Below are 16396 nucleotides of genomic sequence, written 5' to 3'. Positions count from 1 at the left end.
TAGAATTGCTTGTGTTGAACCATGATTGATGTAGCTGGCAGCATATGATGCAGCACAAAAAGAGGCTATTTGGCTAATTGAGCCTGTGCCAGCTCTCTGATAGAGCTATCAAAATAGTTCCCCTTTACCCTTTCCATATAGCGTCTAAAAATATTTCTTTACAAATGTTTTTCCAATCTCTTTTTTTGAATATTATTGTTACATCTGTGTCTACATCTTTCAGGCAGTTCATCTGGATCACAGCAACTTGATGTGTTTTAAATTTTAAAAATTCCTCGTGTTATTTCAAGACTGTGTTCTATCTCCATTACCATTTGGAAGCATCTCTTCTTCAGTTCTAGGGAGAGCAGCTGCATCTTTGGTTTCTCTACCTATGCCCATCTCTCATACTAGTGCTATTCTGGTCAATTTCTTCTGCATCCTTTCTAAGGCTTGACAACCTTCCTAAAGTGTGGTCCCTAGAATTTCTCAAAATACGTAGGACACTCAGTGCCATTTCAATTTGTCCTGCTTTATCAAAGGCTTATTTATGTAAATACCTCAGGTCTCTGTTTTGTACGTTCTCTAAAATTATATAACTTAGTTTATATCATTTCTTATTCTTCATACCTATGTATATCACTGCACACTGAATCGTACCTGTTATACATCTACCTATTTCACCAGTCTGAGACATGAAATTTGTTTCCAACTTCCTCATTGTTTATTACATTTCCAAGTTTCATATCATCAGCAAAATTTGAAGTTTTACCATATATACCTGCGTCCAGGCCATCCTAGTATACTTTCTTTAAAAACAATTGCTAGTCCCTGGGGGGATGCATATATGTTTCCTTGCAACTGTAAAACCACCATTCAACGCTGCTTGATTTTCTTTTTGTCTCTTAGCCAACTTTGTATCTATGGTGTCACTCAGTTGAAGCCCCTGCACTTCGATTAGAGTCATAGAGACATACAGCATGGAAACAGACCCTTTGGTCCAACTCATCTATGCCGACCAGATATCCTAAATTAGTCTAGTCCCATTTGCCAGCATTTGACCAATATAAACCCTTTGTGTTCATGTCCCGATCCAGATGCCTTTTAAATGTTGTAATTGTACCCGTCTCCACCAGTTCCTCTGGAAGCTCAATCCATACACACATCACCCTCTGCCTCTTTCCCCTCTCACCTTTAAACCTACGCTGTCTAGTTTTTGACTCCCTACCCTGGGGAAAAGGCCCTGGTTATTCACTCTATCCATGCCCCTCATGATTTTATAAACCCCAATTAGGAGACTCCTCAGTCTGTGATGCTCCAGGGAAAACAACCCTAGCCTATTCAACCTCTCCCTAAGCTTTTTTCTAACAACTCTATTATATTGTCATCTATCTAGTGACTTTCTGAAAATCCATATACTCAATATAAACTGCACCATCTTCATCAAACCTGTCTAGTTCAAACGTCTTGATGAAATTAATATATTTAGCAAATTGATTTCATTTCATTTCTGTTTAATATTTCCTGCATCTGTAGTTCTTTTGAGTGTTGTTTTTTTCCATATTAACTCATGTTTTCCAAATGGCAATTCATTTTATCTTGGGCCTTTAAGATTTTTTGCACCATTAATGTTAAGTTGGCTATCCTGGAGGTATAACAGTTTATCTGTCTCCTTTCTTGAGTTGAGGGTTTTTTTTAAAAAACCTTCTGTGCCCTTTCAGAGCTCCCCTATTTAAGGATATTTGGGAGATTGTCCTTAGTTCCTCCACAATTTACACTTTTGGTGACCTAGGATTTACACCTACATGTGCCAGTTAATTGCTGTCAAACCTTTGTTACCCAATCCAATATTGCTCCTCATGTCTCCCTTGCAGCCATCATCACTGGCCACAGCCTATATTCTAATGTACTCAGCAGCTCAATAATATAACTCCCAACCCACCCCCATCCAAGCTATCTGTTTGGTCCCAAATAAGTCACATCTGTTTTGGTTGTCCTTTTTAAATTTGTGTTAAAATCAATGTTTTTAATTCTCTTGCATTATCTGCAAAACTATTCACATATTTTCTTTGTCCTTTTCTTTTCAGTTTCCTCTGAACTTCCCATATTCACCTTGGTTCCCTATTAAATTATGAACTGACATCCATTGATTTGTTTTTTCATGTTTATTTAATTTTATTAAAGTTGTATTTCATTAGCTACCAAGGGAGCTCTAGCTTTCAGTGCCATTCCACTCCCTTTAATGGGAGAGTATCTGTTTAACAGAAAAGGAAAATTTTTGCGGGTGCTGGAAATCTGAAATAGTAATGAAAAAATGCTAGAAATACTCTGCAAGTTAGGCAACATCAGGGAGAGAAACAGATTATGAGAAGAGAGGCAAGATTGATAGAAGCAGACTGTGTTTCCAGTTGTGAAGGCTGTGATCAAGGGTCTTAGGGTCATAGAGATGTAAAGCAGGGAAACCGATCCTTTGGTCCAACTTGTCCATGCTGACCAGATATCCTAAATTAATCTAGTCCCATTTACCAGCATTTGGCCCATATCCCCCTAAACCCTTCCTATTCATTTACCCTTCCAGATGTCTTTCAAATGTTGTAGTTGTACCAGCCTTCTCCACTCCCTCAGTTAGCTCATTCCAGACACACACCACCTTTTGTGTGAAAAAACTTCCCCTTAGGTCCCTTTTTAAATCTTTCCCCTCTCACCCTAAACCTTTGCTCTCTAGTTCTGGACAGCCCCACCCCAGGGAAAAGACTTTGTCTATTAACTCTATCCATGCCCATCATGATTTTATAAACATCTGAGGTCATCCCTCAGCTTCTGATACTCTAGGGAAAACAGCCCCAGCCTATTCAACCTCTCCTCATAGCTCAAACCCTCCAATCCTGGCAACATCCTTGTAAATCTTTTCTGAACCCTTTCAAGTTTCACAACATCTTTCCGATAAGAAGGAGACCAAAATTGCACACGATATTCCAAAAGTGGCCTAACCAATATCCTACACAGCCGCAACATGATACAGTCCATTGATAAAAGATTAAATTAAGAGATTTGGAAGGAGGAGAAATCCCTTGAGAAATTGTAAGACTGTGAAATCATTTCTGACTGAAACAGAACCATACCAGTTTATTAAAATCGGTTAAGAGGTGTTTGAAGGAAAATAACAAGACAAACGTGGGATTTAAATGTAACACCTACAGAACAGGTTAGACAGAATCACCCATTTCTGTGTTACAATGATGTGTTGTATTCATTAACCATTTTCAGACTAGAAACCACAGTGAGTAGCATTAGCTGAACATATATCTGCCTGCTTGTTGGCATAATTCACTTCCATTGTCTCTGAAGCACAGAGGTTGACCTTTTATTGCTTCTGTTTAATTTGTAGATTCTGATGAAGAAGATGATGCTGAGAATCCAAAACATTAACAGGTGTGGAAAATGGCAGAGCTGTTGATTCCTGTTTGCACTAATCAAGTCCAGACTTTTGAGTGAAAATACTAACAGCTGCATGGTTTCAGTTAGGCAAAAAGATAGAAGCTATTAATAATTGCGCTTCAGTTCGATCTCTTTCCCTGGCACGTGCATGCTCTGTTTGGTCTTCACTGATTTTAGTAACATACAGCATTCTCCCTGTCCTCTAAAAAGTGTTATACTTAGAAACACAACCCAAGGGGTTCCAGCATCATTGCTCATTGAGTAAGTGCAGATGCATTTTCCAGAATCAACCTGTACCATTGGGATGGACTCCACCTGAACCAGGCTGGAACCTAGCAGATGATGAACTTAAGCCAGTAAATGAAGAGAAGGGGCTGAATGGAAACATTTAGTAGAGATAAATAGACAAAGATGAAGACAGTAAAGAAACAGTCAAAAGTTTTGCTTTAGATACCACAGGTAAATGAGGAAATAAAATGTAAAGTAATTAAGCCAGAGGAGAAAAACAGAACTGAAACCAGAAGGGCAGCTAGGCTGTGCAGTCCAATAGGTTTATAAATCGTTGTAGAATATAGTAAACCCCTTAAGTGAATTCCAGGCCCAAGTTTAATTTGAAGAGTCTAACATGGTGCCTATTATAGATATATGACTGCAAGACATGGGGGGAAATGGTATAGGCAATGTAAGTGGACCAGTAATTCAGAATTGATTCACCTATTACATGGGAGTCGAGAGTGTGGTACTGGAAAAGCACAGCAGGTCAGGCAGCATCCAACAAGTGGAAGAATCAACGTTTTGCGCATAAGCTGTACGTGGTTCAGATTTAACTACAGTAGCTAATAGAGTTTAAATTCATATAATAAATCTCTGGAATTACAAATTGATTGCATAATGACCACGAAAGCATTGCCAATTATTGTAAAATCCTATCTGGTTCACAAAAGTTTTTTACAAAAATAAATCTGCTGTTGCCTGGTCTGCTCTACATTTGACTCCAGACACACAGCAATATGGTCAAATCTTAAATGCCTTTTGAGGTAGGCTAGCAAACCACTGAGTTCTGCGAAGTTCTCCTTTCTAACAGCTGGCGACTTGTGCTAAAATTGGGAGAGCTGCCCTACATACTAGTCAAGCAACAACCTGAATTGCAAAGTATGAATTATAACTTCTTCCCAGCCATGACCACCACAATCCCTGGGTATGTTCCATCAGACAGATGCACCAAAGGTGGCAACACAGTGGTATAGTCAGGACAGAGTTGCTCTGACAGTCCTTAATATTGACTGTAGATCCTTCCTTGAAGTATCATGGTACTCAGTCAAGCTTGGGCAAGGAAACTCCTGCCTCCTATCAATTACCATGTTTCCAGGTTGAGCTCTGCTTGAAGGAAGCACTGAGGCTGGTAAGGGCACAGAATGTGGTCTGGGTAGAGGCTTTTGATGCCCATAGCCAAGAGTGGTTCAGCAGCAGTGAGCTGGTTGAGTTGTAAAAGACTGGGTCTGTGGTAGGTGGTGAAGGAACCAACAAGTTGGAAGAACATATCTCTTCTCACTCACCTCCGTCTGCCTGCCACAGCTGTAACTTTCTGTGATGGTATTGGTAAGAGAAGCCGTCACTCTGTCTTTGTGGAAACGAAGTCCCATCTTCATGTTTGAGGACAGTACTCTGTCACATGTGACACTAGCACTATGCTAAATAGTGTAGATTTCAAACAGATCTAGCAACTCAATCTGAATATCCAGGCGATGTTTTGGGCCATTAGTAGCAGCAGCAGAATTGTACTGCAACACACTCTACCTAGTATTTACCCCAGTGTACTATTGCTGATAAACCAGTAGATCAACCTTGATACAAAGAAAAATACTGATGGGGCATGCCAAGCACAAGACCGTACATGCCTAAAGTAAAGTGTCAGCCTGGGCAAACTGGAACATACACGCACACACTATTCAAGGGCCAAACAAGTGATGAACAAGGCTAAGTGATTCAATCAGCAACATTTCAGATTTATGCTTTGCAGTCCTGCCATCTCCAGTCATTACATTCATGATGCCAAGGTATGCAAAGCTGTGGGCAAAGTGCTAGAAAATGAAATTAGAATAGTTAGATGGTGGTTTTTGGCTGGCATGAACATAGTAGGCCAAAGGGCCTTTTTCCATGTTGCAGATCTCTATGATTCTATAAATAGTAGTGATCAGTTAAACAATTTGGAGGAGGAAGCACCACAAGTGGTCAGTGGTTAGCACTGCTGCCTCACAGCGCCAGAGACCCGGGTTCAATTCCCGCCTCAGGCGACTGACTGTGTGGAGTTTGCACGTTCTCCCCGTGTCTGCGTGGGTTTCCTCCGGGTGCTCCGGTTTCCTCCCACAGTCCAAAGATGTGCAGGTCAGGTGAATTGGCCAGGGTAAATTGCCCGTAGTGTAGGTAAGGGGTTGATGTAGATGTATGGGTGGGTTACGCTTCGGCGGGGCGGTGTGGACTTGTTGGGCCGAAGGGCCTGTTTCCACACTGTAGGAAATCTAATCTAAAAAAATCTAATCTAAATATCCCCCTCGTCAGTGACTGATGACACCATTCAGTTGATTGGAGTCATGCTCAGTACAAAGGGTGATGGATGTGGTTGTTGAAGGCTAATCATTGTCAGCTCCAGGGCATCACTACAGGTGTTTCTCTTGATACACCTGTATGCACAACCATCTTCAGCTACTTTATTAATCACCTTCTTGCCATCATAGCGTCTGAGTCTGATGCTCATGATAATTGCATAGTTTTCGGCACTGTTTGTGACAACAAAGGTACTGAAGCAGTCCTTGTCCACATGCAGCAAGACCTGGACAATAACCAAGCTCGGGCTGATAAGTGATAAATAACATTTGCATCTCCACGCCAGGCAATTAGCATCTCAAGAAGAAAAACTCTAACTATTGCTAATGATATTCAATGGCTTTACCATCACTGAATCCTCCACTATCATTATCCTGGGGTTACCGTTGACCAGGATCCAAATTTGACTAGCTATGTAGATCCTATGGCTACAAGAGAAGGACAGGTGCTAGGAACCCTGCAGTGAGTAACTTGCCTTCCAAAATCTGTACATCACCTGTAGGGCACAAGTCAGGAATCTAATTGAATGCTGTCAAATTAACTGCTTGAATGGCACTGTATCCACAAATATTCTCTCCCTCTACCAATGATGCACAATGGTAGTAGTGTGTATCATTTACAAGATGCACTGTGGAAATTCACCATGGCTTCTTGGACAGCACCTTCGAGACCTATGACTACTACCAAAGCAAAGGCCAAGGGCAGCAGATGAATTTGTAGAACTTGTGTGTTTTCACACCTCTCCAAGCCGCACTCAATCTTGATTTGGAAATATATTGATGTTCCTTCGATGTCACTAAATCAAGACTCTGGAATTCCCTTTCTAACAGCATTGTGGGTTTACCTATACCAAATGGATTTCAATGGTTAGAGAAGACCATTCACTACCAGTTGTAGACCTCAGTCAGGTCCCCCCTCAATCTCTTTTTTTCTAATGAAAACAGTCCTAACCTACTCAACCTCTCTTCATAGCTAGCACCTTTCATACGAGGCAACATCCTTGTAAACCTTCTCTGCACTCTCTCCAAAGCTTTCACATCCTTTTGGTAACGTGGCGACCAAGACTGTACACCGTATTCTAAATGCTGCCGAGCTAATGTCTTGAACAATTTCAACATGATCTGCCAGCTCTTATACTCAATACCCCATCCGATGAAGGCAAGCATATCATATGCCTTCTTGACCACTCTATCAACCTGTGGTTGATGTTACAATGCAGAACTACTTGCATGCCAGACAGTGGAAGCAACATGCAACAGAGAGGAGTAAGTGATCCCAGAACCCGCGGATTCAATCTAAACTTCTGCCAAGTCCATTTGGGAGTTGCCCAGCACATCAACCGAGAAGAGAAGTAGCTCACCCCCCGACTCCCCAAAATTTAATCACCATCTACAAAGGCACAAGTTTAGGGCAGTGATGAAGTTCTCTCCTAATTACCAATGCCATCCAGGAAAAAGCAACTTACTCAATTGTCAACCCATCCACCACCTTAAACGTTTGTTCCCTCCACCACTGATGCAGTGGCAGAAGTATGTGCCATCTACAAGGTGCACTGTAATAACTTGCTGTAATAACAATTTTAATAGCACCTAGTAAGACTGCATCCTCTTCCAGCTAGAGATACAAAATAAACAGACGTAATGGAACATGACCACCTACAAGTTCCTCTCCAAACCTTGCAGTATCCTGACTTGGAACCATGTCTCTGCCTTCACCTTTGCTGAGTCAAAATCCTAGAACTCCCTTCCTATCAGCATTGTGGATCAACGTTTTTCCCCCAATTATTTTTTTCTGCTGTACAGATCTATAAGGTCCATTGCCTCAGAAGCCAAAGAATCCCACAACAATGTATTGCACAGAACCTCTGACCCTAAGTATAGCCATGCAATTTAGAGGGAACATAGATGTTATATATACAACATATTGACAGTACTAGTTTAAGGTGACAAATCACCACCACCTTCTCAAGTGTATAGGAATCCACAAGAAAATGCCAGTGATAGCCACGACCCATGTGTGAATATGTTTCAAAGCCATGTCACAACTCAATCTGTATATATATATCAGGTTACAAAATCTATGGGAAAAGCAGGGAGAAGGAAAAGTTTTAACAATTACGGATTAAATCATTTCCAACAAGGGAGGATGTACCAAGAGGCAGATGGTGAAAATTTTATAGCGCAAACTAAAAATTAAAATTGATAACTGTAGTAGGTGTTGTGCATCAGGCCAGTAGTAGTAGCTGTTAAGTAAAGGCATATAAATTTTAATGTGCAGGGCCTAAAAATGAATTTCAAACATTGGGATAAGTGGACTAACACACATCACAAAGAGTGAAATATATCTTTTTATTAATTCGTTCATGGGGTGAGGGCATTCCTGGCTGGGCCAGCATTCATTGCATATCTCTGAGGGCAGTTAGGAGTCAACCACATTGCTGTGGGTCTGGAGTCACATGTAAGGCAGATCAGGTAAGGATGATAGTTTCCTTCCCTAAAGGGCATTAGTGAACCAGATGGGTTTTTCCCCAACAATTATTTCATGGTTATTAGACTTTAATTCCAGATATTGATTGAATTCAAATTCCACTATCTGCTGAGCATCCCCAGAACATTACCTCAGTTTCTGGATTAACAATCTGGCAGTAACACAACTAGGCCATTGCCTCCCATCTGTGCTCTAAAGAGCGCATTAATAACTTAAGAGGGAAGCCACATAAAACTAAAGGAAAAAAAAACCAGGTAAACATTCAAAAGAGATCTGTTCGTTTTATTATATTCTCTCTTTTCTTGTGGAGAAGCTACCCATGATGCTGGATTCATCTCTCCAAAGCGGCCAGCTGCTGAACACCATTATAATTGTTTAATCCCTTGAAACTTCAGAACTACATCTAAACACAGTAATTGTGTTGCAATGGCATAGTTCTTGATTTTAAAAAAAACAATGAATTTCCGTGTGACAGTTTCACACCTGGTGGTTAAACTGTTATAAACAGTTTAATCTATCATAAAAGCTCCTGGCATGAATCCCTGACATAAAGGCAACCCTATAATCACGTTGTGCAAACTGCCTTTACTTGTTGTGGTCCACAACTGACTGGAAATACTTTTATGTAGTAATCTTATGCTTCAGGTTCAAATGAAAACCAAACAAAATTTCATACATTCTTAATTTTAAGCAAATGTTGCAGTAGCCTGTGTTTTACGTTGTCTCAGACAACTGTGATAAGTTAAATCCTTTTGTTAATTGGAGAGCTTTGTACCTTAGGAACAACAAGTCCCTCAACTCCTTATGCCTTTTCTGCCATTCAGCTAAATTATGATTTATCTGTTTACAAAACAAACTAGATTTATTCAGAATGAGTCCATTTCATTAATTTTAAATGATCCCAAATCCAGGCAGCAATGCTGGTGGACTGATAAGTTTAGTAAGTAGTTGTTTTCATTTATTGAGGAATGTTTCTGAGGCGGAACCATGAACAGGACCACATGGACTACTTTTCAGCTGTCACCTGAGACATAGGGTGATTTCCCTTTAAATATTAAACATAGCAACTCGCACCAATTTACTTTATATCAGAACAAAGTAATTTTTAAACTTTGATATTCATTAGAAATACCAGTAGTTGTTTCCAAGGGTTCTTTTATTTATCATGTACTCCATTGTCTTTAGTCCTCCCAAAATGCATTTTTCATGATTAATTTCGATTTACTGTTCTTCTATCTATTTGACTAGCCCGTCTATATCGTGCTGAAGTCTCAGGCTTTCCTCCTCACTATTTATCACACCGTCAACTTTTGTGTCACCTGCGAACTTAATCAGACCTTCTAGATTCTGGATCATTAATCTACATTACCAATAGCAAGGGACCTAGCACCAAACTCTGCACTGCACCACTTTACACAAGCTCCCTGTCACAAAAATGACCTTCCACCATTAATCCAGTTTTGGATCCAGTTTGCCAAGTTGCTGTGGATCTCCTGGGCTTTTACTTTCTTTACAGTCTCCCATGCAAGGTCTTGTCAGCAGCCTTACCAAAATCCATGTGTACAATATCCAGGCATAGCCCTCATCCATACCTCTAGTCACTCCTCTCAAAGGTTAATCATGCGTGCCAGCAGTGATCTTCTCCTCACAAAGCCATGCTGACAATCATTGACTTCCAAGTGGAGATTAATTCTGTCGCTCAGAGTTTTTTTCCAATAATTTCCCTACCACTGAGGTTTAGACTCACTGGCCTATAGATCCATGAATATAGGTACCATATTAGTTGTCTTCCAGTCCTCTGGGACCCTTCTCTGTCCTGAGAGGATTTGAAAAGTAATGGCAGGACCCTAGCAATTTACTTCCTTGCCACCCACAGCAGCCTGAAATTTATCTCATCCAGGCTTGAGGACTTTTCAAATTAAAGGCCACTGATACTTCCCCTCCTAATTGTAATTTGCTCAAGCACATCACTGTCCTCTTCCTCTGTATCTACACCCTTCTCCTTTATCGTGAATACAGTAAAGTACTCATTTAAAACATCATCTATAAATTCTGGCTCCTCCCACAGTTTACCACTTAAGTTCCAAATGGGTCCCACTCTTTGCCTGGTTATATTCTTACCCTAATATACTCATAAAATGCATTGGATTTTGTTGCCAGTGTTTTGTAATGCTCCTTCAATTTCCTAACTTCTTTTAATAACCAGTTGCATGTTCAATACTCTTCTAAGGCATCTACTGTTTTAAGCCTTTTAAGCTTTTTTTAAATTTCCTTATCCAATCCTTTGCAATCCTTAATATCCAGGATTCTGTAGCATGTTAGCTCCCACTCCTCGCCATTTACAAGAACGTGTTGGCCCTGCACTTTCATTATTTCCTTTTAACAACTACTACTGTTCTGATGTAGATTTTCTCAAAAACAGCTGCTTCCTGTCCATTTTGGCTTGATCCTTGTTCTTCTTGAATGCAACTCTCTTCCCACAATATCACCCCCAAAAAAAGCTGCTGCATGCCTATTGTATTTCACTATTTACTGATGTCTGTTGTAATTCTCTTTCTTCAGTTCTTATGAAAGGTCATAGACTGAAATGTTAACTCCACAAATGCTGCCTAATCTACTGAGTATTTCTGCTTTTATTTCAGGTTTCCATCCCTTACAATATATGCTTTCTACTATGTTGCTATTACTTATAATTAAATTGTAATCTCATCAGTATGTATTTAGCAAACGTTCCTATGACAGCTAAATTGTCTTACTCTTTGCTTTTATATCCAAATTTAAGTACAAATATCACCCATGCACTTTTGACTGATTAGATCATTGGTTATTCATCCATGTTTTCAGCTGTGTAGATATTTATTGCAAGGAACTTGACTTATTTTCTCTCCACTTCACCCTCAGCATTCACTAGGTGGACACAGCTCAGGCTGAAAGGGATGATGGAAGCATTTCTGAGAGAGGCTGAGCTGCGGAATTTCCCCAATACTCAAATTCCTTTTGGGGAAGAACATGATGTAACTGGCAGTGGGAAATCTGTGATTCACTTTATGCTCCAGAGCCCTCAACTGTTGGAAGTTTATCACTTTACTGCCTTATGCCAGCTCTGAAGTGGCTTCTGGATCCTGCCATCGCTGAACTAATTTCAGTTCCAGAATCAGCTGCTGCACATTTGTCAAAATAGCTCATTTTAGGCTCCAATCCAGTCATTTTCAGCACTTAGTAATTTTACTGTGATAACATTTGAAAATCACCAACGAGTGTGATTCATTTACCTGACTGATGTGATCAGTACTTTTCACTTTAAGCATTATGTTGCACTAAAATTCTATATTATTTTGGTTAGGTCTTTCATTATTTTAAATGAAATAGGCCAAATACAACAAACCATTATAAATTATGAAGTGTTCCTGAACATTCGATTTTTATAGATTTATGCCTTACTTGCAAAGGGATGTATTTAAGATACGTGGAGGGAGAATTGCACAAGTTTGCAGATGATTGACTGTGCTGTGGTAATATTCCGAAGTATTGATGCACATCACAACTTGCAGTTGTTACTTTCTGTGATACAAGTTTATTGAAGGAAATTTTTAAAAATAAATTTTTATTTAGCTGAAACTAGATATAAATTAGGCAAAATTGTTCATTTCATCTTTAATAATAAAACCAAACAAAACATTTTGCAAAAAAGTTAAGGGATGGTTTTCTTCTGCCATTAACTACTTGGTGAATGCAGAACATCCCAAAGTTCAGTGCAGGTGGCAGAATGCAATTTCTGTTGTGAATGACTGTTGGAATATGTTAAACAACATGTTCCCATTTTAATACACCCTTCACACTGCAAGCTCTTATGATCCGGCACGTGCTGTTGGATGAGAAACATTAATGCAGATATTCCAGTCCTTTAATGTGTGCACCCTTATGTTTTAAATACATTTCTTTCTAATAATGACAGTAGATTTATAATTTAGTGCAATTAATCATTATAATCAATTTTGATTACCTAAAGAACTATGTAAATATTAAATATATACAATGAGGTATTAATACATTCATTTAAAAAATCCTCCTGGCATGCTCCAGCTGTGGATGACCTTCTCCCCAGCTTGTGCGTAAATGATATTGTTGTATTTTCAGGCTTTTATGCAACAAAGCGGCTTATTTGATTAAGACAAACTGACCCTGGGCATGTAGGAAGGCTGCCCCCGCCTCATTTCCCTATCCTATAAGAACTTCTTCTGCTGAGAAATGTCTTTACCTGTTCATTAACCCTTCCAAAGCCTATCACCTCTTGGGTGGACTGCAGGCAAAATAAAGTGAAGATTAATATTTCTTGAGCCACCAGGTGGGTTGTGGGTGAATTTTTGATCTGGAATAAATTAGACCCACCTCTACAGTTGAAGGAAGGTGAATCTCACTTAGCATAAGCATGTTCTAAAGGTGTATATCATTCTCCTTTACTTATAAACACCAGTGATATTTCATTGATAACACACAATCATGTCTTCTTCTTTTAGTTGCACATAGTTTATACCTCCAAACCCCCCACCCCCGCCGAGACTAAATATCTGGGCATGAAGATATTCAGATATAATATCTAATCAACTGTAGAAGATCCCAGATCATAGAATCCCTACAGTATGGAAGCAGGCCATTCAGCCCATCCAGACCACATCAACCTTCTGAGGAGTATCTCACCCAGACCCACCCTCCTACCTTTTGAGAAAATATTATAATAGCCTAAATTGGCTTGAAATAGATATGTACATAATTTGGATTTGATCAACTGCTTTAATGTGTTTGATAGAAGATCTCCAGCATAATTTATATAAATAGATATGTAAAACCCCAGGGTGCTATGAAAATAACTAATTTTCAGTAAAAGTAGCTAATGTTGTGATATAAAGAAATCTGTTGTCACACTGAGATGATTATAATTGCTTACTGCATGTACCTGAGACTTGTGACTTGCGTTTTATTCAGCTCGGTGTCTTCTCAGAGTTGGGTTGCTTCTGAATGCAATTCAAAGCAGGTGATAAACTTCATCCAGAACTTATACAAATGAAGTCTGGTCTTAATTAAAATTCCAATAACTGTTTTAGTTCTTTATTTGCACTACTTAGTTCAAATTATTGGAAAAAAATGCTTTAGTATATAAAGCAACGCTGAATTATTAAGAGCAGACTTCATATATAAATTCCTTAAATAATTCGATGTTCATCTTGTATAAACATCATGCATCCCTTTTATGTCTGCAGTCACGGATTGATTTGTATTCAGACTTTACTTTTAAAGATTCAGTTTCCCTCTCAGGACTGATATTCCAAATGTTGCCCTTCATTCTACTCCACTTATGTCTCTTCCATCGTTAGTAATTCTTCTGGAGTTTCCTGTCACTTGGCTTTACAAGGCCGAATGTGACTACCTTTTAAAAACACAACTCTATGTGGGAGCAAGACAATGTGTTGCTGAAATAGACTGTTGCAGCACTGCATTCACATCAACCTCCCTGGCCAAACTTTACACCGGTCATTTTGGGCTCTATGTATTCAAACTACTGATATTCAACACAGGAGATCATTAAGAGATGAAAGGAATCTACAAATGCAAACTGAGGTAGCAGAATCAATTCAGCTCCTGCCTTTATGCTGGTGCATGTTATATTATGTCTGTAACTTTGCCTTGTTTTATTAGACTGAAATAAATGGATCTATTTATACATTAAATCATTTGCAATAAAAGTAAATGGATCAATGGAATTAGAGGAAAAGTGTCTTTTGTTGCTCACTGATTTGTGATCCATTCTCTGCTTTTTTATCACCTTGTTTTAATCTATTGATTTTACTGTCCTGACAAAGTCATGTGTTTTAAACCCATCAAATAATTTTATTGTTTCGATTTCTAATAACCTAATTATTTTGAACTTTTTAATTTTTTTTATATTCATTCACAGAATGAGGGCATCTCTAGCTAGATCAGCATTTATTGCCCATCTCTAATTGCCCAGAGAACAGTTAAGAGTCAACCACATTGCTGTGGGTCTGGAGGCATATGTAGGCCACACTAGGGTAAGGGTGGCAGTTTCATTCTGTAAAGGGCATTACTGAACCACATAGATTTATCAGACGATCAACAACTTATTCATGGTCGTCATTGGACTCCTAATTTCAGAATTTTAAAAAAATTCAAATTTCATTATCTGCTGTGTTGGATTCGAAGCCAGAATATCACCTGAGTTACTAGATTAATAATTCAGCAATAATACCATTCAGCCTTTGCCTCCCTGCTTATGTTTGTGGAATTGCTACATACATTATGGTAGCCTCATTAATACATTTTTTTTCATTCATTTCAGAACAGGCCTAGTAGTCAGGAGAGGTCAAATAACCCAGAGACAGGATTGTTGGTATTAAATGATCTATCAGAGACATTTTAAATCTGTTTCTGCAAAGCATTTAGCAACCCTACATCCAGTTTTGATGAAGAGCTCTAAGTTTCAAAGTTCAACTGTTAATCACATCTGTGTTGTTATACAGAATAATATTTGAATGCATCTTTCAAAATAATGTGTTTTTTAGTGTGACCCTTGACCTTGGGTGACGGTGGTCAGAGCATCTTTCGAGAACAATGATGAGGTCGGCTGCTTCGTCAAACTCACCAACACATTCTGCCTGGTGGCGTTGGGAGGGTCCGAGAACTTCTACGGGTGAGCGCGGGGGTGGGGGAGGAGAGAGAGGGGCCCTGGGATGGGAGTGGGGGAGGGGGAAGAGGGGCCCTGGGATGTGTGTGGGTGGGGGAAGAGGGGCCCTGGGGTGGGGGTGTGGGAATAAGTTCCCCGGGGTGGGGGAAGGGGAATAGGTTCCCCGGGGTGAAGGTATGGGTGGGGAAGAGGGGCCACGGGGTGGGGGAGGGGAAAGAGGGGCCCCGGGTAAAAGCTGAGGCCCCAGGTGGAGGGAAGGGGCTCACGCCGGCTTGTTCCAGGCTCCTATACTGGTCATCTACAGGTGCATGGAGGTGTATGACCAATGAGTGACCATAAAGGGTATTTACACAAGGAGACATTAAATAAATATTTTGTTTTCTTTAAAAAAGAGGATGCTGCCTGGTCACGGTGACACTGGACTTAACTGTCACCATAACCAGGCAGATAGACTGTTGCTGCTTAAAATGCCTCAGCCAGCTGGATGTTTCCTTTCCCTCTTTGCATCTCTCAAATGATTTCTGCAGGGTTTTGCAAAGTCTCAAGTCTGTACTGGCTGCAATGATGATGAAAGGTATTGGAATGGTCAATAGCCCTGTCAGGTGTGCTAAGGTTTGAAATCGAAACAAAAACAGAAGTTGCTGGAAAAGCTCAGCAGGTCTGGCAACTTCTGTGAAGAGAAATCAGTTAATGTTTCAGATTCGGTGACCCTTCCTCAGATGAGGGTCATTCCTTCTGAAACATTGACTCTGATTTCTCTTCACAGATGCTGCCAGACCCTACTGTGCTTTGACTTTTGTCTTGGAGAACAGATTAGTTAGTAGATAAGCCTGATGCCTGTTGATTATATTTCAAAGCCATGTTATGCAGGTTACAGTCTATCCAACTTATCTCATGGCACCTGATTTTCATCTTAGTGACGGCAATTTTGATGTACCTGACAGTTCTTGACTCCATTTAAACTTGAAGCCAGGGTGCACGTGGAAATTATTGATTTTCTCAATGTCACAGTACTGGCAAAAGGAAACACAGGAGCAAAAGCTTTTTCAAAATCAATGACCCACAAAAAACCATCACCCGAAATACATCTTTGAGATTAATCAAGTCACGGCTAATTTGTTTCCTTCACATTTTACTATGCCCTTTTACTGCTTCCCAGATCTTGATCTTGGATTGAAATTTAGTAAT

General features: G+C 39.8%; 1 protein-coding gene across 3 annotated transcripts in view; it reads left to right on the top strand.

Moving 5' to 3' along the window:
* Nucleotides 1-14267, top strand: part of stard3nl (STARD3 N-terminal like) — a 30378-nt gene extending 16111 nt beyond the window's left edge. For all 3 annotated transcript variants that reach the window (XM_072571029.1, XM_072571026.1, XM_072571027.1), the window contains 2 exons: nucleotides 3368-3411; nucleotides 11410-14267. In XM_072571029.1, coding sequence (XP_072427130.1) covers nucleotides 3368-3408 — 41 coding nt within the window. In that variant the 3' untranslated portion in view covers nucleotides 3409-3411; nucleotides 11410-14267. The remainder of the gene's footprint in view (nucleotides 1-3367; nucleotides 3412-11409) is intronic.
* The last annotated feature ends 2129 nt before the right edge of the window (nucleotides 14268-16396 follow it).

The sequence above is a fragment of the Chiloscyllium punctatum genome, chromosome 5 (genome assembly GCF_047496795.1).
Source record: "Chiloscyllium punctatum isolate Juve2018m chromosome 5, sChiPun1.3, whole genome shotgun sequence".
Taxonomy (NCBI): domain Eukaryota; kingdom Metazoa; phylum Chordata; class Chondrichthyes; order Orectolobiformes; family Hemiscylliidae; genus Chiloscyllium; species Chiloscyllium punctatum.
Note: the sequence above shows the minus strand (reverse complement) of the source record. Positions and strands in the feature narration are given on the sequence as shown.